The sequence below is a fragment of the Ammospiza nelsoni genome, chromosome 5 (assembly GCF_027579445.1).
Source record: "Ammospiza nelsoni isolate bAmmNel1 chromosome 5, bAmmNel1.pri, whole genome shotgun sequence".
NCBI lineage: Eukaryota > Metazoa > Chordata > Aves > Passeriformes > Passerellidae > Ammospiza > Ammospiza nelsoni.
In genome coordinates this window covers 6,674,523-6,695,397 of record NC_080637.1, presented here as the reverse complement: position 1 = coordinate 6,695,397, position 20,875 = coordinate 6,674,523, and the positions used below count along the sequence as shown (strand labels likewise).

The 20,875-nt window shown below is 43.3% G+C and overlaps 1 protein-coding gene across 3 annotated transcripts in view; it reads right to left on the bottom strand.

Annotated features, from left to right (window-relative positions):
* Window positions 1-20,875, bottom strand: part of CAMK1D (calcium/calmodulin dependent protein kinase ID) — a 223,111-nt gene that overhangs the window by 70,493 nt on the left and 131,743 nt on the right. For all 3 annotated transcript variants that reach the window (XM_059471485.1, XM_059471486.1, XM_059471487.1), the window contains exon 3: window positions 19,334-19,408. In XM_059471485.1, the coding sequence (XP_059327468.1) occupies window positions 19,334-19,408 (75 nt within the window). The remainder of the gene's footprint in view (window positions 1-19,333; window positions 19,409-20,875) is intronic.

Sequence of the window (20,875 nt, the reverse complement as noted above, 5' to 3'; positions counted from 1 at the left end):
GAATATGTTAAAATTACCATAACTTAATGTCACAGGAGAGATGAGCTCCAAAGTTTTCTTTGGAATTTCTTGCCGAGCAGAATTTTCTGCAGCCGGTATTTACTTTTCCCTGAAAAAAAATGGATATACTTCCTTCTCACCTCAGTCAGAGCCTGAATCACAGCTCACTGAGCATATGGAAAAACTCACTGTGACTTCAATGGTTTTCAGCTATGTTCCACATGCACATGTAAGATTTTAACCCAAGTGCCCTCCCAGAGCATGGTGTCACAGAATCACAGAATCACTGATCCTCAAAGTCCAACCATGCCCCAACACCTCAATTAAACCATGGCACCCAGTGCCACATCCAGGCTTTTTTTAAACACATCCAGGGATGGTGACTCCACCACTTCCCCAGGCAGACAATTCTGGTACTTTATCACTCTTTCCATAAAAAACTTTTTCCTGATATCCAACCTTTATTTCCCTTGGCGCAGCTTAAGACTGTGTCCTAGACTGGGGGTTTGCTGATGTTTCTTCTTGAGAAACAGAGAGACCTGCAGAGCCACGCTTGCTGCTGCAGGTTAACAGCACCACAGGAATTGTCTCCTGGCTTTTTTGACACCTGCAGTCAGAGTTTGGAATCAGAAAAGTCTGTCACTGCTTTCCAACAGCAGCCAGTTTCTCTCCCCTAGCAGCCTGCATCCACCACATACTGTGCATAACATACCCATAACATATTCATCATTGCTTGGTCAAAGTAACCTTTTGAGCTCTTTTAAACTCTTCTCTGGCATTTCTGCCAGCCTCTCAAAACATTTCTGTACTTCTTGTCTCAGATAGTTTCAATATCCTAATGCTTTTTCAAACATCGTGGGTGATGCATGAAACTCTACATTCCCCTGTCAAGCCCTCAAAATAACCACTCTATACTTGGAAAAGGAAACACCCCTCTGTTTCAGTCACCAGGAAACACTAAGCTGTTTATGGGGCACATGCTACCACTTCCAAATCTTACAAGAATATGTATTTCCTTCTGTTGAGGGAACTGTTGTAGGATCTCTCTTTAGCAGGGAGATACAACACAAAATGCAAAGGGATCCACCTATATGCAAGATATAACTCTACTCCTCCATCAGATACATCTCTGATGTAGCAAATGGTCCAAAAATGGTTAGGAGATATGGGAGGAAGGAACAGAAAGGCCCATGTTTCTCTCTGGGAAATCAGCTTGAAATGGATGCTGTAAGTAACACATGCAAATATCCTTTTGTGTGTTTGACAATTTAGTTTAGACCTTAATTGCTGAACTGAATCACTTTAAAACTGCATAGTAAAATGAATGACTGCAAAAGCATAAATGTATGAGTATAAATATCTTGAAATTTCAGACAGTGAATCAAAGAGAAACAGGGATGCAGTCTTATTTTTAATCACTTTCCTATGACTCAAATTATAAGAAACAATGAAATACATCATAAGAGACATGCTGGAATATTTTGGCATGTTGCTGAACTGAAATTCAATGGCTTGACATGCTATCTTGGATAATTTAACTTTGAAGCCTTTGTTAATTCTTCTCTGGATTACTGCCAACATAAACTTGATTTCAAAGCTCACCCTGTTTGGCTTTGCACATCTGAACTGAGAATGACAAAACACATGAAGTAGCTCCTGGAGAACTCTTTAAAGTGTTATTGATCAGAACAGTGTTTGGGTGCTGGGTTGGCCATGTGAGTGCCAGTGAAACCATGACATGAGGGCTGAAGGGCAGCAAGAAAAGGAAACTCACTGGACGCTGTGCTGGACATTGCACATCTTGCTGGGCTGCTCTCAGCAGCTCGAATGTGGTGGCTTGCTCCATGCTGAAGGCTGAGTCTCGGGTTGCTGTTGACAATTGCTGCCCTGAGATGTGCAGGATGTCTCTGCTTCAGCCCGAGCAACTGAAGAACGAGTCTGGACTCTTCAGTTTTCGGTCTTGAGGTTGTTTATTAATTCTTATCTATAAAATTTTCTCTCTGCCCAGCCGATATCTGCTCTGCAGGGCAGCCATGAGCACTCTGACTGCCCCTGAGGCGGTGTTGTCCTTTTATACTACAAACTACCTATGTCATATTTACACTTAATTCCCAATACCTGTCACCTATGTTAGACAGTGCACTTCATTCTAAACCAATCCCAAAGTGCCAACATCACAGCAGAAAATGGAGAACAAGAAGAAGAAGAAGGAAAAAGGCTGGACACGCCTAGATTCCTCCGTCTTGTCCACATAACCCTCATACCAAAAATCCTAAAATCTACATTTTCACCCTGTGATCATTTTGTTATTACACTGTTCAAATCTGTGACTTTCATGCCCTCATACAAAGTTGGCAACTTGCTCCAAGGGTCAAAATCAAATCCTCAGGTGTTCTGGGCAGCATGCCAAGGTCTCCAAGCCCCCTGGTGGGGTCCTTGGCAACTTTGGACACCCGGAGGGATGCACTGAGTTCCTACAGCTGAGCCTCCTAACAGCCAACCATGATGTCAAATCATGATTTTCAGGGGTGTGAGACAGCACACAACTCCTGCACACCACAGCCTTCCAGCACAGTCTTCCTCATCTTCATCCACTCTGAAACACCAGGCTTGAGGCCTCTGGCTGGGTCCTATTGGTTCTTTATTTCTCACTGTCTTTGAGTGTGGATTTTGCCAGAGACCACCTGAGTGTCTCGCCTTTCCCGCCAGCTCTGACTCAGCCAGCGTGGGACTGCCAGCAGCAGTGAGAGGCAGATCCGTGACAGCTCCCTCCCATCTTACTCCCTCCTCCTCTCCCTCACGGCCCAGCAGCTCTTCACACCACCAGGCAAGCACAGGATGCTGCCTCAGCACTGACTCCTACCCACCAGCTGCTGTGCTCAGCGTGGCATCAGCAGTGTCCTCTCTGCCCTGGAACAGGAGCCACCAGCCTGGCCTCCAGGACCAGAGACACCAAGCCCAGCCCTAAACCCCCTCCTCCCCAGTCCTCAGATTGACTGGGGTGGGAGACATGAAGGTCCTCTCAAGAAGGTTGTGGATCTGTTCGAGGATCTGACCATGCCAATCCACTGTCAGGACTTTGGGGTGTCCCTCTGCTTGGAGGGAGGTGTAGGAGACACCTACAAATGCCAACTAAGGAATGGCCAGGAAATGAGCCTAAGCACTCATTTTGGCATGGAACGCATGAGGTTCAAGGATTCCCTCCCAGGTCACACCCTGGCTCTGGTTTGGATCAGTACAACGAGATCTCTCTCCAACACATTCCAGCATCCCACACTGGTCCCACGCTCTGTGCCATGCTGTGAAAGTGGACTGCAACATTGTCCTTCTCATGCTGTGACAGCCTCTGACCTGGAAAATGCCCAGCAGCATATTGATCGTGTTTGAGGGACATCATGGCACCATCTGAGGCTTCAAGGAGTCAAGGGCCACTGCTCTGTGCTGTGGATGTGCAGGAGGTGCAGAGCAGCCTGGCCACCAGCAGGGTAGGTGAAGTTTGCCCCAGGCTTGCCCAGGAGTCATGAATGAGCCCTTTGCCCTCTTTGTTTAGTAAGCCTGAAACAGACAGGCCTGGGAAGAATTCCTCATTGTGAGCAGCAGGTTTGGTCCACTCCTACCCTTTTATCTCCAAATTTTATCCACCAAAATATTTACTTCCTTGCTTATCACAACCACTCTACCATCCCATGCAATACTGGTTTGTTTGGTTGGTTTTTTTTCAATTACTACAGCTATTTTCAGAGGCAAAACCTAATCTTTCATCTACAGGACTGATTCCATCAAAGTTAGCAGAAAATTCTAAGATGAACTCAGCCACAGCAGGTTGTGCCCCTAGATGAGAGCATGCACACAGAGTCTCTGCATTCTGCAGGGCTGAGAAAGCCCCAGGCAGTGTCAGAGCCCATACCAACTCCTTGGCTGGGTACCTAAAGCAGATCAGTGCTGCTCACCACCATCCTCATCCCACTAGCCCTGTTTATTCTGTGTCTTGCTTCCAATCTCCCCACAGAGTCCTCAAGGGTCTCTTTGAGGTGTTTGGTTTGTACCAAGTAAAGGTAAAAGGAAGACAGTATTCCTTGCTGAACGTGAAATGAGGTTATCCAATGGTCCCAGAAGGTTTTTGTTTGTGAATTTCATCAGTCTGTTGCTTAATGCAGTTTTGACAGGAGAGGGGAGTCTTTGCTCAACACAGTTGGGCCCAGATCATGGCAGAAATCACCAGGTCAGTGTTGTTTCAAGACACAAATGTAACTCCTCCACAAAACTGGTAGTGAGCACAACATCACTGTAGCCAAAGAACAGCCATTCCTTTGTTTTTGAAGACAAAATTTACCCTAATGCAGACATTTGGTGCTTCCTCTGCACCACACAACATCTGTGGTCATTTGTCCTGGTCATTTGAGAGCTGATCTTCCCAAGTGTACTACAACACTTACATCTTTAAGCAAGGAGACTGAAGTTACCAATCCAGGGCTTTCAACAATTCATCTGACCACACATAAGTCATCCATGAAATTACTTGCAGATCAACTGAGGAGTGTATTTCAGAGGAAATAAAGAAAGTGCAGCTCAAGACAGTACTCAGAATAAACAAAGATGAAATTCAGTCACCCAGATCAATTTGGTGCAGAATTGTTACATCTGGTGGGTCTGTGGTCTCTGTCCTGCATGTACCCTACAACTCCCCCAATGTGCAGTACCACTTCTCAACCTCACCTTAGGTTGTTGTTTTTTTTTTTCCATAACACAACTTTACCAACTTCCCTGCAAAAATCATACCCAGAGGATTACTAATCTCAGTAATCTAAGATTTATGAGATTGTGGGAGTGGGTCTTTGTTTCCTGGACAGTTATATTTTAACATGTTGCTTGGACTTTTTAATGCACATGATAGAAATAAATCTATTCACTATGCCTCATAATTTGTAAAGGGCTCATTGAAATGATAAGGGAAATGTTTACAAAACTGACGGAAAAATACAAAACCATCAGTTAATTAACATTAGCTAAGAAACTGCAGGAATAACTGAATTAGCCTATTTCCTTGCTGTAGGTAAAGATTAAAATGTATTCAATTCATGGCAGCTTTCAAGTTGCTAAGGATTATGAGAACAATGCACACTATTTTCAGCTTGCCAAGGAGAGTGAATCAAATGCAAGAGCCCAATCCTTCAAAAACCACCCTTCAGATGATTCATCTGCAGAAGCCTGGCTGGAACACCCTGCATGGCCTGACACCATCACACTGTCTCTGTGGGAGCCACGGCAAAGCCCTCACCACACATTCAGACATGTAATTAAGAGACTGAAAGTGTTCAAGGTCAGGCTGGATGGAGGTTTGAGCAACTTCATCTAATGAAACATGTCCCTGCTCAATGGCAGAGGTGGTTGGACTAGGTAATTTTTTAAAAAGTCCCTTCTGATTCAAACCCTTCAGTGACTCTACAACTTACCAGAAAAATAAAATTTTAGAATTTCCAAAAGAAATTCTGAACATATTGCCAGAAGTAAAACCTTACAAGAAACTGTATTTGCTTTTCACCTCCCTGTACCAATGAGCTCTACAGGGCAAAGGCTTCACAGCTTAATTGTGCAAGGCTAAGCTACCCTGGAACCTGATGCTATCTGCTGAGTAAGAATTCAAGATGAAGGCAAGTAGGATAACTTTTAGTTTAGGAATTTCTCTGAAAACCATAAAGAATGTCCAATTCTTTAAAATGAGTCATTACATGAGAAGTAAGGTTTTGAAAAAAAAAAAAAAAGGTTTTTTCTGAACACAAATATTAACATTCTAAAGGGCACTTGTGTCTTCAGACTAAAGAAAATGGACTATTTTATGCATTCAAAGTCCAAACAGAATAAAACCAGTACGTATTTCCTTTGCCTTGCAAATAACTATTCCACAGGAACAGGAACTGGAGGCAATGAATATAATTTACAACCAAGAGGCTGTAGATTAAGTAAACAGCAAGGCAGTAAATTTTGCATTCACAGCCACATGGTGTGGTGTATGCATGACTGAGGGTACACCAGACAGTGTCTCACACCTAGAGGCAATTCTGGCTCCTAGCTGGGGTTCCCTCTCCCATTTCTTCTCCTCCTTGTCCTGCCCTTGGGAAAGACTGAATCACCAAGCAGAGGTACCTGAGGCTAAATAAATTTTGGCATCCACAGGTGGGAATTAGGTGGGAGAACTGCAAACCACTTTGGTGACCCTCATGTTCTTGCCAGTGGTGAGACTGTGGACAGGCTGAAGTTTGAGTTGTGTCAGAATCTCTGAAAGGAGCCAAAAGAGCTCTTGGTGCAGTGATTTGTGCCACAGGGTGATGGAGAGTGGTGCCAGACCAACACTTAATGGATAAATGGAGTTGTTCCCACTCTGAAATCTAAAAATTTAAACCAGGAGAAAGCTTTTAGATGCTTTAGTTTTCTCTTTTAATGGCTTTTTGGTGACAGTGCCCATATTTTTTTGCAGAGAGGGAGCAGGATTCAGACGATTTATTTTGAGAAATCCTTTGAAATGGAACTAAACCAGCCTTTAAGCAATATCATTGTGCAGAAGTTGTACTTTAATCCACTTGGTCTTTGCACAATATATTCGTCCAAGGCACTTACATGCCTGAACTGATATTATTATCTCAAAACTCTGTAGAGTTTAACATGTTTATACTCACAGCATCCACATATGGCAGAAAAAAGCTATGATCTGCACTTCCCAAAGGAGGAGCAGGGCCTGGAGAGTGTGCCTGCTCTGTCCCTGAACAGAAACAGCACATTGCCCACAACTGCCCACACTGACAGGGCTGATGGCACAGTCCCCTGAGCTGGCTCACCCTGAGCCAGCCATCCTCCTGGCCAGTGCCTGCACACAGCTCAGTGGACAGCACCAATGCACACCTTTTCTATTTACTGGGAGAGATAGGAGTCAAAAAGATCATGCAGATCCACCCCCAGAGTGGGAACCCAGACAATTTTCACCGTAGGGTTGGTAGGTCTGATTACCCTTATGTATTATATAATACATATATATATAAAATTATATATTAATATAAAATTTTAATATATATATTAATTTTTTTAAAATAATATTATGCCCCCAAGCACCCCTCTCCAAAAGCCCTTTCTGGTGTTTATTATTTAGGGCAGAACGTGTTAGAAACACAGAGCTGCTAACTAGTTATCTTACTTGTTATTGTAATGCATCCTGGGACATCCTGAGTTTACTCCTTTGCATGTACAAATAGAGAGACGGGGACAAGACACAACTAGGACTTTCCCTCTGAGCTGGAGGGCACCCAGGCACACTGGGAATTCCCAGATCACCCATCCCACCTTGCCTCCACACAGATCCAGTCACACTGCAAGGGGGATGCGTGAGCAGAGGTGCTGGAGCCCCTGTACCACGTGCTTTGGCACATTGCTCCCACATCCCCATATCTGCAATAACCACTTCCACCTCCCTCCAGCACAAAGAAATGAATACTAAAATCCAGGGTACTGCTGTTCAGCTTCTACCCAGCCTGGGTTTAAGCTGCTGCTTTATAGCTCTTTCTTACCAAGTTTTAACTGATGACTCTTTTTGTTTCCCTCCATTGATGGCATGATGCATTTGGCTGCCCCCACATCTATGCACAGTAGGTGAAATCCTGGCTTTATGTAAGTGGATTTTTAACTCTGGCTGTCATACATCTGCTGCTTGAGATTTCCACATACCTACACCAGAAGGATAAATGAATCTGTGCAATGATGATGGCCATCACCAGTCATGCTGTCACACTGAGTCACCAGACAGCCTGGGCTCTGTTTGCTGCAGGTTTCTGCCCAGACATGGATGGGATGGAGGGATAAAGCCACTGCACAGCTTCTGCAGAGTGTGGGATTAAGGCATGCCTGAATATGATTTTCAAAGCAGTCAATAGGTCCTGGCAAACAAGTCCATTCACTTTTGCACAGATGGACCACAGTGCCCCTCATGAACAACACCAGAGGCCAGACTTCAGTACTCTTATTTCTTTTAACAACTTACTCCATAAAGAGCAGCACTGACTCAAGGGAAAAAACCCCAACAAACAGAAACCTAATTAATCTTACCCAGAATTAATTAGGAAGGTATTCCCTTTCTGCAAGCAGGGAAATTAGAAGACAAAGTGATCTGACACCACAATGCAAATCAATGACAGAGTAAGACAAGAACTCCAGATTTTCACATCTGTGTGTTCTAACCACAAAAACATCCTCACAAGACTTCAAGAGCAGCAGCCAGTGGTTCCTGTTACACATTGTTGGTAAACAGGCTAGAATATTTTTCCATAGATAAACAGACCTGTACTTTACCCACTCTGCTACATTTTTCAGCTTAGAGAAGAATATTAGAATTCCTTTAGCAGGATAAACTCAGCCTTCCCAGCACATCAGAGACAGCCTAATGAGCACCTACCACTGAGATGCTGTGTCTGCTTCTCCTTTCTCTTCCATATGGCTCAGCTTCTGCTTTTCCCTCCTCCTCTGCCCTGGGATTGTATTGGGAGCCCCTGTGCCAGGAGCCACACACCAGAATTTAGAGCCAAACAACCCCTCCTGATTCATTAAAGGCCCTCTGGGGTTTGCAATGGTCCTTCATGATGGCAGAGGCACATCTTTATGGCATTTGCCAGAGGCTGGCACACACCAGGCAAAGGGACCAAGCAATAAAATATTATAATAAGTACTATATTCAAGAAAGAGAAGGATACAGACAGAAGGCTTAACAAGAATGATAGTGAATCTCATGACTCTCTCTCCAGGGTCTGACACAGCCTGATCCTGATTGCTCATTAAGTTATAACAATTCACATGAAACCAATCAAACAGCCACCTGTTGGATAAACAATCTCCAACCACATTCCAAAGCAGCAAAACACAGGAGAAGCAAATGAGAGAATACTGTTTTCCTTTTTCTCTGACGCCTCTCAGCTTCCCAGGAGAAGAATCCTGGGCAAAGAGGATTTTTCAGAAAATATGATGGTAACAAAGGGTCTATTTTTAAAGCCAGGTGGATTCATATAGATTTCTGAGGCTGGGCTGGGTGTCAAGGCCTTAAACAGGAGAATATAAGACCTAGAATAATAAAATATGCCTGCCACCAGCACCAAGGGCTTGTGCAAACACACTGGCTTTAGGTGACCCAGAGCAGAACATGAGACCAGGAACAAGAAAAGCTTCCAATGTCTCTGGCACACCGTGCTGCTGCAGTTTTAGGGAGCAGCATGTCCACCAGTGTGACCAGGGACACTGCAGTGAAACCCCTTGTGCAGGAAGAACCCTTTGGATGGAGACACTTGCCAAGTGGAGCAGGCTGAGAGCAGGCTTGTGCTCAGGAAAGCTCAGCCACAGGGGGAAATCTGTTGTATGACTATCACCTGGCCACATTTCACAGCATGTTGCAAGGAAATTCAGGCCAGGGAGAAGCTCTAGACCTTCAGCCAAGAAGAGGCAGCAGCTCATCAGTTATTTTGTTATTTTTCCTTTTCTTCCCACGTTTTTACCTGTGGTGTTGCGCAAACTGTTGCCTTTTTGCTCTAAACTTTCAACTATACACAGCCATGAATGTAGCAGCACATGTCTTCAGTTAATTTAGCTCAGGTGGGACCAGGATTAAAGCAGAGACTGTTCAAAGGCACCTCTCTCCATCTTGGTGTGAATCACTTCCAGCAGCAGCCCTGCCTGCTCCTGTCTGCAGGCATGAGCACTCCTGCACGTGTCACAAGCACTCCTCACTCCCATTCCATTATAAAATAAATGCCCACACACATCAGAGGAAGGCTCTTTCCCCAAAATGCTCCCACTTGCTGTTTCTAGGAGCTGCCATGGCTCTCCTGACAGTGGTCACACGCCAACAGCAAGGAGAGGAATTCCAGCTGCAACCAGGTTAGGCTGCAGAGGAAGAGAGTGCAAAATAAAATGCCTTTCTCTAGGAAATTTTCCTTTTAAAAATAAATTTTGTCTGGTGACAAAATCATCAGTGACAGAGAGCTAACCTACATTTCCCTCAGCACCCTTCAGACAAGGCAGGACAGCACCAATGGGAAGCAAAACCTCTCTACAGCAAATCCATCTTCAAAAGCATCTGAAAAGAGCAGATTTAAAAGTCTCTGGCAGGGAGTTTTCAGCCCCAAGAAGCAAAATGTCAGAAGCACTTTCTGCAAGTGGTCCTGCTCCATGCTTACAGGAAAACAAGGCTTAATCAACAGGAAAGACCCTGGGCTGCACTCAGATAAATATTCCTGCAGATAAGCCTAGTGAGCAATCAGAACAAGGTGATTTCTCTCCTCCCTGCTCAGCATTGCTTAATTTATTGTTACACCACTCCTGTCCCATGGCACTGGGTGATGTTTTGCACCAGGGTGACCATGCAGTTTAGAATTGAGCATTTCTGACATCACCATCACAACAAGGAGCATCACAGCCATGGCAGAATATATGTGGCATCACAGCCATGGCAGAATGGATGCCCAGCTCTGTGTTCTCCTGAAGGAACATCCCCTTTTCTGTAGCTGCACGAGACTCACAGCAGATTTTTCATGGCAAAACCCCTACGACAGAGAGAAAAATGATTGCATGAATTTTAATTTTCTACCTGATTTTTCATACTACAGATGCCAAGCCCAGTTTTTAGTAATGCTGCCTCTGTTTATGCTAATGCAGGTCTTAAAATCTCAGCTCCCTTTCAGTGGATTTCAAACTGTGTTTCTGACTCTTTCTTTACAATGCATTTTGGAGAATTGTATCTTCTTTCCTCAGGGACATCTGGACATTTAAAGGCTCCACTAGGTCTCACTCATGGATATCAGTGCTCCTTAGAGTATCATCAGTGAGGGATGAAGAAAATACAATTACAGAGTGGTAAAATGCTCCTTGCCAACAGAATAATTAGACAGAATAAACACCAAACTCCTCCAAACCATCTTCGGAACTAGTAGAGAAAGCCCTTTTCAGCTAAGCCAGGATCACACAGCCCCAAATGGGAATTTTGTCTTGGAGAAAGGAAAAGATGACATAAATATTTGGGTCTCTGAACATGATTTTCCTCCAATTTAAGAGAAAAAAATGGCCTTTACAGGCTAAGATATAACCATGTGGCATGAATCAGAATGAAATGAGCACATGTTCTATAAATGCATCAAAGAAAGGCTTCACCAGCAACAGTATTTTCTTTTTCTATAAAATGCTTAAAAAAGGAAAAGTTTGGCTACAGCAGACCTAACCAGTGTTTCAGGAAAAAAAAAAAAAAAAAAAGAAATAAAAAGAAAACCACAAAATTCTCCACATTCATTTTCCACTGAATATTTTTCCAGGGAGAATGTTTAAAGCAGAAACCTATGGCAAGTATTTCTGCAGACCTATGAAAATAGTTTCTGTAAGAGGAGGTAACCACAGTACTGTAAAAAGAAGTCAAAACAGGGTTTCAAACAGCAACCTGTATTTCCACAAAAAAATCTAGATTTTACATTCTCCTGTTCGAGGCCTTAACACCCAGCCCAGCCCAGCCACAGAAATCTATATGAATCAACCTGGCTTTAAAAATACACCTTTTGTCACCATCATATTTTCTGAAAAATCCTCTTTGCCCAGGATTCCTCTCCTGGGAAGCTGAGAGGCATCAGAGAAAAAGGAAAACAGTATTCTCTCATTTGCTTCTCCTGTGTTTTGCTGCTTTGGAATGTGGTTGGAGATTGTTTATCCAACAGGTGGTTGTTTGATTGGTTTCATGTGAATTGTTATAACTTAATGATCAGTCAGGGTCATGCTGGGTCTGGAGAGACCCTGGAGAGAGAGTCACAACATTGATTATCATTCTTGTTAAGCCTTCTGTCTGTATCCTTCTCTTTCTTGAATATAGTTTTAGTATAATATTCTTTAATATAATACCATAAAATCTTGAATCAGCCTTCTGAGACCTTGGAGTCAGATTCTCATCTCTCACTTCGTCCTGGGGACCTCACAAACACCACACACCCTTTTGCAGAGATTTTGGGGCAATGCAGACAAAATGTGTAATGAGATATCTTTTCTTTCAGTGTGAATATGAAAGGGATGACAATGTTCCTCATCACCTGCCGTAGTACAATGCAAGTGCAGATGCAATTTAGGCCAGCACTGACTCTGGAGTCACCTGCAGACTCCTGACCAGAGTCACCTGCCTGACTGCACAGCCTGGAACAGAGGCTGGAGCTGGGACATGAGCATGCCTGGGAAATTGAGCCTCTTTTTCTGCCTCAAAACCATGGAATGTCTTCTGGAACACACTGTCACGTAGCACTCACCAGCCTCCTCAGCACAGCCTGTAGAACCTTCCTCCAGAAGAAAACTTTTAATAATGTTTTCCATGCAAAAGAATGGACTTGGGAACGCCCACGTTCATTTTGCATCTTGATTCAAAGCTGTGTTATTTCACTTCAAAGCTTTGCAGGTTGTTATGAAAAGCCTTTTCTGTTTAAATAAGTGTAACCATTTAATCAGAATGACTCCACTTCATGCCTGAGAGAGATCCCACTGTATCATAATGAATTCTCACACTGTGGCATATATGGATTTAACATTTATTATATGCCTTGCTGCAAAGCCCCTTCTACCTGAATTAATCACCAGCTATTTAATTGACTTTGGTGCACCACAGCGTAAATTACCAAGAGCTGAGAGAACCAGAACTAAATCTAAAAGACTCATTCAGTGATTACGTGAACACCAAGTAACCAGCAGTGAGACTTCTGGGCAAAGCATGAAAGGAAGGAGATGCTTATCCAAAGCCAACAAAATGGAAAGAAAATTGCTAGGGCTCTAAATAGCCACCTTCCTGCTGCTTGGAGAGAAAAGCCTCACTCCTTCCCTCAGGGAAGCAGTGATATTATAGAGGATTACTGGCAGATCTGTATTCCTGCCCCTTCAATCGCCTGTTCCAGACCAAGCCATACAACACAGGCAGGTACACCCCCATACCCAGCTGCAAGAAATTCCTAAATGGGGATTCAGTGAGGCAGCTGCTGCAGGGCTGAAGGAAGAACTCAAGTTGATGCTGCCAAAACCTATTGCTATTAAAAAAAAAACCCCCAAACAATCAAGGCACATATTGTCACCCTAAGGATTTGGTACCAGTCCTTGCTGGGGAGTGGGCATTACAACAAATAATCCTCTGTTGTAATCACCAACACAGGGAAACAAACCAATTCATGGGATCTTCAAATCTTTTTGTAACTTTAAAGATTAAGGTATTAGAACAAGTTTTATTTTGAATTTTGGCCAAACCCTTTGTTTTCTCTATTGACAACAGCAGCTTTGCAACAATAGATATCTTAAAAGAAAAAAAAAATCCACTTTCATCTGAACTGTTCACATTTCTCTGAAAGCAAACAATGTTATAATGCTGTCTATTCAATGAAAATGAGAAATTTTTTTCTCCATTACTTCTTTATTCTCAAGGCTACAGGAAAAAAAGATAACCACTCTCCATCAGGAGTATAATGTCACTTCAATTGAAAAAAATAACCCCAAACCATAGTGCTGCCTTGCTAATGAGTCCTTACTGGGATGCTTTAACTAAGGTAACAATAACAAGTGCAAGCTTTGGAATAAGGATGTTGGCAATTGTCTTCAACTCTGAAGAAGTTGACAGAATCTTCTAAGTGGTTTTGGAAGGCATAATGAGAAAGTTTTTTGTAGTCTCCAAGGTGAAGAAGACTCTCACCATTCCTCTGTTGCTGTAGGAAGGCTGGGCTCTGCCCAGGGACTCTAAAATGCCTGGTCCTGAAGCACAAGGAAGCAACAGGACTGCTGCTGAGGAAAAGGTGCTGTGTTTGGAGAAGGCATGGGGACCAGGAGTTTCCAAAAGTTCTGCCACACGCAGAAAAAGCAAGAAGAGAAATGAAAAGTGCTGAGGGCAGCTAGGACTAGCTAATGAGCACACTCACACTGTCAGGATCACACAGAATCCACAGGATTACAGCTGTCCAAAAGCCATTCTGGTGGTCAATCTGAGGTCTATTAATCTATTACCAATAAATTTGCCCATGCCCTGATCTCTACCCCAACACTAATCTTTTCTAGTCTGCTTATAACCTCTCTGCCACTGGAAAAGGGGAGGTCCTCCTTTGTATTTGGCACTCACCAGTGTGACCCAACTGATGGAATGATCTTTTTCCACAAAGATGTCAAATTGATACTGGATTAATAACTGCCACCTTTCTGCTCCTGAAGAGCCCAGAATGCTTTTATTATCCATTGGCAAGGCCCTGGAACAGGCTGAGCAGAGAAGTTGTGGATGTCTCGTCCCTGGAAGTGTTTAAGGCCAGGCTGGATGGGGCTTTGAGCAACGTGCTCTGGTGTAAGGCGTCCCTGCCCAGGGCACAGGGTTGGAACTGGATGATCTTTAAAGTCCCTTCCAACTCAAATCATTCTTTGGTTCTATGGCATAAATTCTATTGTGAATGCAGAGAGATTTCCTTCTGTTCCTTCTTTTGCATAAAGCTTACACAAAACCCCCCAAGCAGGGGAACCAGCCTCACCTAAGGAATGTGGCATGGCAGATCTGTGTTTTGCTTTAATTAGCATCCTGATGTGATAGTGGCTTGGCATGCAGATCTCTGTTTTGTAACACACCGAGCCCTCGCTAGACTCCGTGAGGAACCTGGAAAACACAACACTTCCTTTCATTGTCTCTTGTTTTTCTTGGAGCCTGAATATTTTCATTGAAATGTCACTTACATGCACAGCTCATGCTCGGCTGCTCTCAGAGTGCACTCAGGCATTGGGCTTTCAAAAAACAAAGTGAATTCAGCACTTAATCACAGAGTAGCACTCTGCTTACTTATTAGCAAAACAGTTGAGAGGCAAAATCACCAGCAGAGTGGTCCCGGTAATAACAAAAACTTGTGCAGATTTTACCACTGGTGAGTTCCTGCCTGTTCGAGCTGCTTCCCAAGGCATTGCAGGGCTATGAGGTGCTTGTGTGTGGCAGGGTAGAGCTGACAAACAGCAGGAATGGGGCACTGGGACTCTGAGCCTGCAAACTTGTGGGCTGAGCTTTCCTCAGTGCATGACTTGCACCCGGCAGGAAGGAGCCTCCATCATCCCAGCTTTTCTGAGACAGAAATCATCTGAATAATTCATCAGAGTTCAGAGACCAAGCTGGGAAAACTTCAGGCTTGGGGGTTTTGGCTCAGCCTGGGTTGGGTTTTTTGCAAAGGTAAGGAGAAGTACTTCAGGGTTGGGTGAAACAGGATGTTCACCCTAAAAACTTGTTCTCAGCAGAAACACCAAAGTCTCAAAAGACCTCACAGAGGAAAATACTCTGGTTTCTTTGGAGAACCAGAAACAGAGCTGACAGGATCTAGGTAAAGCAGTCCTGCCAAGAGGATCAGATCACAGGTGCCCCAAAGAAGTGGAACATTATACCAGACAGGCATTAGGGTTTTCACTTCCTTTAACTAGATCCTAGTATTGACAGGAATCCCCCTGGATTTGTCAATATTCTTGACTGTGCAAACAATGGCAATGAAACTCACAGGTGGGTCTTCAGCTTTAACCATTACTTACCTAGCTGCACACTACCCTGGGCTGCTCCATAAGTTTTGGAGGTGCCTTTCAGACCCATTTTTAGCCTGTTTTCCAAAGGCAGTGAGGCAGTGACCCTCCATCCGAACTTGCCAGCCCTTAGAAATTTCTGACCCATTGGGTGAACTTCAACTAGCTTTGACAGAAGAGTAGAGGTAGCAAAAATATTAAGTTCCTACCTATTTTAAGCGAATATAGACGAATAAATGAGAAAAAGGAAATTATTGTCTTAATAGATTTTTAACATGGTCCCCTATTCTGCTGGAGAAGCAACAGCCTCAGATCCTGTGGCTTTGACTAGCACAAGTTACACAAAAATCTCAGGGAAACCAAACTCTGCTGCTTCACACTTCAGTGCAGGTGAACAATAGAGGTGAAATCGGTCAAGCCTTGGAAATCTGCTCTGATCTACGCAGGCAGCACAGTCAGGAACAGCATTTGCAAGTGGACCCACAAAACTCAGCTGGAAAAGACATTTAGATGGGATTATTAGGAAAAATTTCTTCACTGAAAGGATTGTCAAGCACGGGAACAGACTGCACAGGGAAGTGGTGGAGTCACCACCTCTGGAGGTACTTGGAAGATGTGTGGATGTGGCACCTGGGGACATGGTGGGATTGGCAGTGACAGGTTAATGGTTGGACTCAATGATCTTTGAGGCCTTTTCCAACCTAAATGACTCTAAGTTTCCATGTGTTTATGTAAATCCATTTTTATGCATGATCTTCCAGCATGCAGAAAATGCATGAATCATCAATACCCAAAGAGGCTGATTATGCTAATGAAACATTCGTATCTGACATCACCAACCACAACAGATTATCAAGATCTTTCCCTATACTGACAAGTATAATAAGGCAGATCACTTGTAAGATACAGTAAGGTAATTCTTACCAAATGGCACCAACAGCAACCAAAAATCCTATAACTGCTTTTTAACAGAGCTTACTATTACACCAAAATTGTTTAATAAAACTATTTCTGAAAGCAATTTATTTCCCCCTGTCTTCTACAATATTCTCTGAGGAAATCTCAAGCAGCTTCCAGAAGGAATGAAACTTTCAAAGTTTCATTTCAGTTTTTGTCTTTGTTGCCTATGTAACAGTACTACAGAAAATCCAAAGTTGGGAAGGAGCAGATTTTTTTCTGGTTGGAAAGCACATCATCCTCATGGAAATAGGACAAATGTTCCACAGTATTTTTCTATAGTGCCTGCAAAAGTTTGGCAGAGTCATCACAGAAGAGGCAGCGATTATCTACATCTGTATTTGGCTTTGCAGCTGCACCAGTGACCAACTCACACCAAAGCTGGGAGTCAAAGACAGCGAGGAGTCATCCACAACCTTGCCAAACTTAGAAACACTGGGTTGGAATATCTTGCATTTTGGAAAAATAAATAAAGCAAAAATAGCCCAGCCCTTTATAAGGAACAGTATAACCCCTGGAAACAGCACATGAAATTCTGAGCTGTCAAATCCAGCAATCTCCAACATGGACTTCAGGTCCACCTTGCACTAAGAGGATTGTGTCAGTTTGAACAGTTCTGTCATGGTTTGTACACAATAAATGTGAAAACAAGGTGGTGAAACCAAAGCCAGAGATCTTATTTCCCCATGGACATACTGGGAAACACACAGAGCAGATTCACCAACAGCTATGTAACCCTGGGAAGTGCTCCCAGAGGGACTGGCAGGAACAAATTGAGTGTCAAGTAGACACGGACAGCTGCCTCTTAACCTCCCTCCTTTCCAACCCCAGCACAGACACTGAGACCTTTACTTGCCCATATCTTTGACAGAATAAATGAGGTATGATATTTATCCTTCAAGCTGGCCTGCTAACAAGCATGGCTTTCATGTAAAAGGAGATGCACTCAAGGACAAACATAAACAGGGAGGCTTGGTCTGCCTTCAAAAACCTTCTCCCACAGAGGTGCTGCGAGATGCTCAGGGGCTGTAATGTCAATTTTCCACAACACAGCAAGGAGTGCTCTAAAGTTCGGTAATGAAAATGCTGTCCACGCCACAAAATAATCCTTGGGAAGTATTAGCTAGAGTCCACTTTGCAAGCAATGACCCAGGGAAAAGGACAAATGGATCTGAGATTTGTTGTGCTCATGATACTGATCTCTGAGTGGCCCTGATTATACCCTTCTTTTTTTTGCAGTCTAAATGTGGCTTTCTCAAAACTGCTTGATCAGAACCCCTTCTGCTTCACAGAACCCAAGTTTTAAAGGAAGGCAAAATTAGGAGAAATTGTTTAGGAGAAATACACAAAAATGAGAAGCTGAAAAACCCACAGGGAATCTAATAATAATCAGAGCAGAAATATAAACAAAAAGATAAGATACTTCATGCTGTGCAATGGTTCATAGCCATTGTATCAACAAGTTGGTGTTACCTTGGAAACAAGAGATTATCCATACATGCCTTCTCCCAAACAAGAATCCATGAAAGGAGGGAAGCAAAATGGATTTTGAGCCTCCTGGACTTTGCAGTGTTGCCACCCAACTCTTGATACCAATTGATCCCAAGCCTAACTATTGATGAGCACTCAGAGGCAGTGCAGAGGCTGCACCATCCTTCAGGTGACATCCAAGGAGATGAGGGTGAGTACCTGGCTTGGAGAACCCTGAGTACCCTGGAAGTTCTTGTCCTCTCCACCTTGAGATAACACAGCACTTTCCCAAAAAAGTGCAGGAAGATCATTCCCTCCCTTCCCTTTAGTGCTCTTGGTCTATCTTGTAACACAGCTCTTTGCTGGGGCTGGGGACTGCCCCAAATGCTGCTGATGGGCTCTGGCTGCTGCCTTCAGCTGGGCATCTCACCCCACTGGACCTGTGCCCCCTGGAACAGCCACATTCTTGGCCTTTGGAAAATTAACTGGCTGGGTTTACACGTACAGCTATAACAGAAGGGATAATTCCCTAGGAAGTGTTGAATGGTGAGCAAGGAAAAATTTAGACCAAGATGTAATCAGTGTCACCTCTCATTACAGAACTACATTTCAGATAACCCAAATATCTGGATGCAATTATTTTATAAAAGTGATGGTTGCACTATATTAAACAAGCTAATAATAAGTAGGAATAATATCTATTTATTTTTCTGAAGACATTAAACAAAACTAAGGATTTATGAATCAACTTATCACAAAATTGGTACTTCCCACAGTCCAGCTGGCTTGTTGGAATTTGTACAACACTAATGTTTCTCTCCTTTTGCAGCACTCTGAACTGAGATGTAGGGCTACAGAAACACACTAAGAATTTACAGGATGTTATTCTCCCCACAATGCCAGCACAACAACTTCTGATGACATCACCATGCCTGGACCTTACCAACAGACAAGGGACCAGCATTTTCCCCAAGGGCTTCCCCTGAGGCATTTAACCCAGAGGTGCCTCTGTCAGATGCTCCAGGCTTCCCTATGGCACATCAGGCTCTTCTCAGCTGTAATTCACTCCCCTGCCCTGTCTGTTCTTCACTTTTCCTTGATGCAGTCTCACAAAATCACTCTGGTTTGATTTGGGTGAGACTAGTCACAAAACAATTTAATTCCCAATTTAACAACAACACACCACACCACAGCTAGAGCTCTGGTTTTGACCACCCTCCAGGGATTTTGCAGTCCGTAGCACACAAGACAAATACCTCGTATATACCCCATCTTTTGGGTTAAAGAGCAAAACCAGAGCAAGAAGAGTTGGCAAGTTTGATATAAAGACTTCATTAGGTTCAGTACTTACAACTGCATGACCAAATATAAATGGTTTGGACTCTCATAGATGTCTTCCAGAGCAACTATATTTTCATGCTTGATCCTGAAAAAATACAAGATAAGATAAGATGAAATAGTGATTTTCATTTTTTTTTCACATGACTGCAAAACACAGAGCTATTTTTAGTTACACAATACTTGTCAGTGTTTTATTCAACATTATGAACTTTTTGCAAGGATATGTAGTGATAGAACAAGGGAAAATGATTTTTAGCTGAAAGAGGGTAGATTTGGATTAGATACTATGAAAAAATTATTTCCTGTGAGGGTGGTGAGGCACTGGCACAAGTTGCCAAAAGAAGTTGCAGATGCCCCATCCCTGGAAGTGTTCAAAGCCAGGCTGGACAGGGCTTTGAGCAACCTGGACAAGTGGAAGGTGTTCCTGCCCAAGCAGGGGGATAGGAACCAGATGATCCTTGTAGTTTTGACAAAAGTTAACAGTCCAAAGTGGTTCACCGCCCAGAATACAGTTGTTATTCAGAAAAAATTATTTCAATCATCTCTGAAGCCAAAATGTGTAGCAGTTAAGTATTTGAGGCACTAGAGGTATTCAGTTCCTGTGCCAGATGAATGAAGACGGTTGTTGGTGGTGAAGATGGAAGTTCCTGTGCCAGATGAATGAAGATAGTTGGTTGGAGGCTGAATTCTCATGAAGCTTTGCTGCAGGGTGCAAGGGAGTGACAGAGGCAGGCTGGCAGGGAGAAAGCAGGGATCTGACCCCCTGGAGAAGCTCACACAGGGAACCAGCAGCCATGTGACAGCCCCACGCTCCTTCCCACCAAATTCCTGCTGCTCTGATGTTAAGCCTGGACTTGCTGCCTGAATTTCCCTACAGCATCATTAAGCTCTTTGTGCACCAGCTCCAAGAGTCTTCATGGCTTTTTTACATCCTCACCATCCCCACCATCCTCTTGCCAAAACATTAGCTCTAAAGAGAAAAATCATCTCTACAAGCACACATCTAATTAGCAATGTCTCGATGGGTTTGTTCCTTAAATGTTTACAAATAATTTGCAAAGGATATATTTAATTGTGCAGATCCTGAAGAGAGTACCCCAGTGCAAGCCCAGGGCAGAACATTATTTACACCAATTCCAAACAATATTTTAAGTGCAAGAGAAAGATGGAAAATTCTAAGAAGAGGCCACTCATTAAACAACAGATGGGTATGTTCAGAAGGAAAGTAAACATGTAGTGTCAGCAAATGCAAAACTCTCTGCATGTTTCTAGGTTCAAGTAGCTTAATTAAGATGCTTAATCATGTGTCAGGACCTTATCCTCTATGGTCACAAGTGTCCTAACACCTGTGTGATGACGTGGAGAGCAGAAGGTCCATTGTGCCCAGCAAGATCTTTCCCACAAGCATACAGACTAATTCAATTTCCTCTGAATTCACTGGAAATATTAGGACTGACCTGAATTTATGCCCATAATCACTCATCAAAAGCTGTGCTCATGCAAGGACCTTCACACACAGGAAATTTAATGTCAGCAATAAGCAAACTCAAAT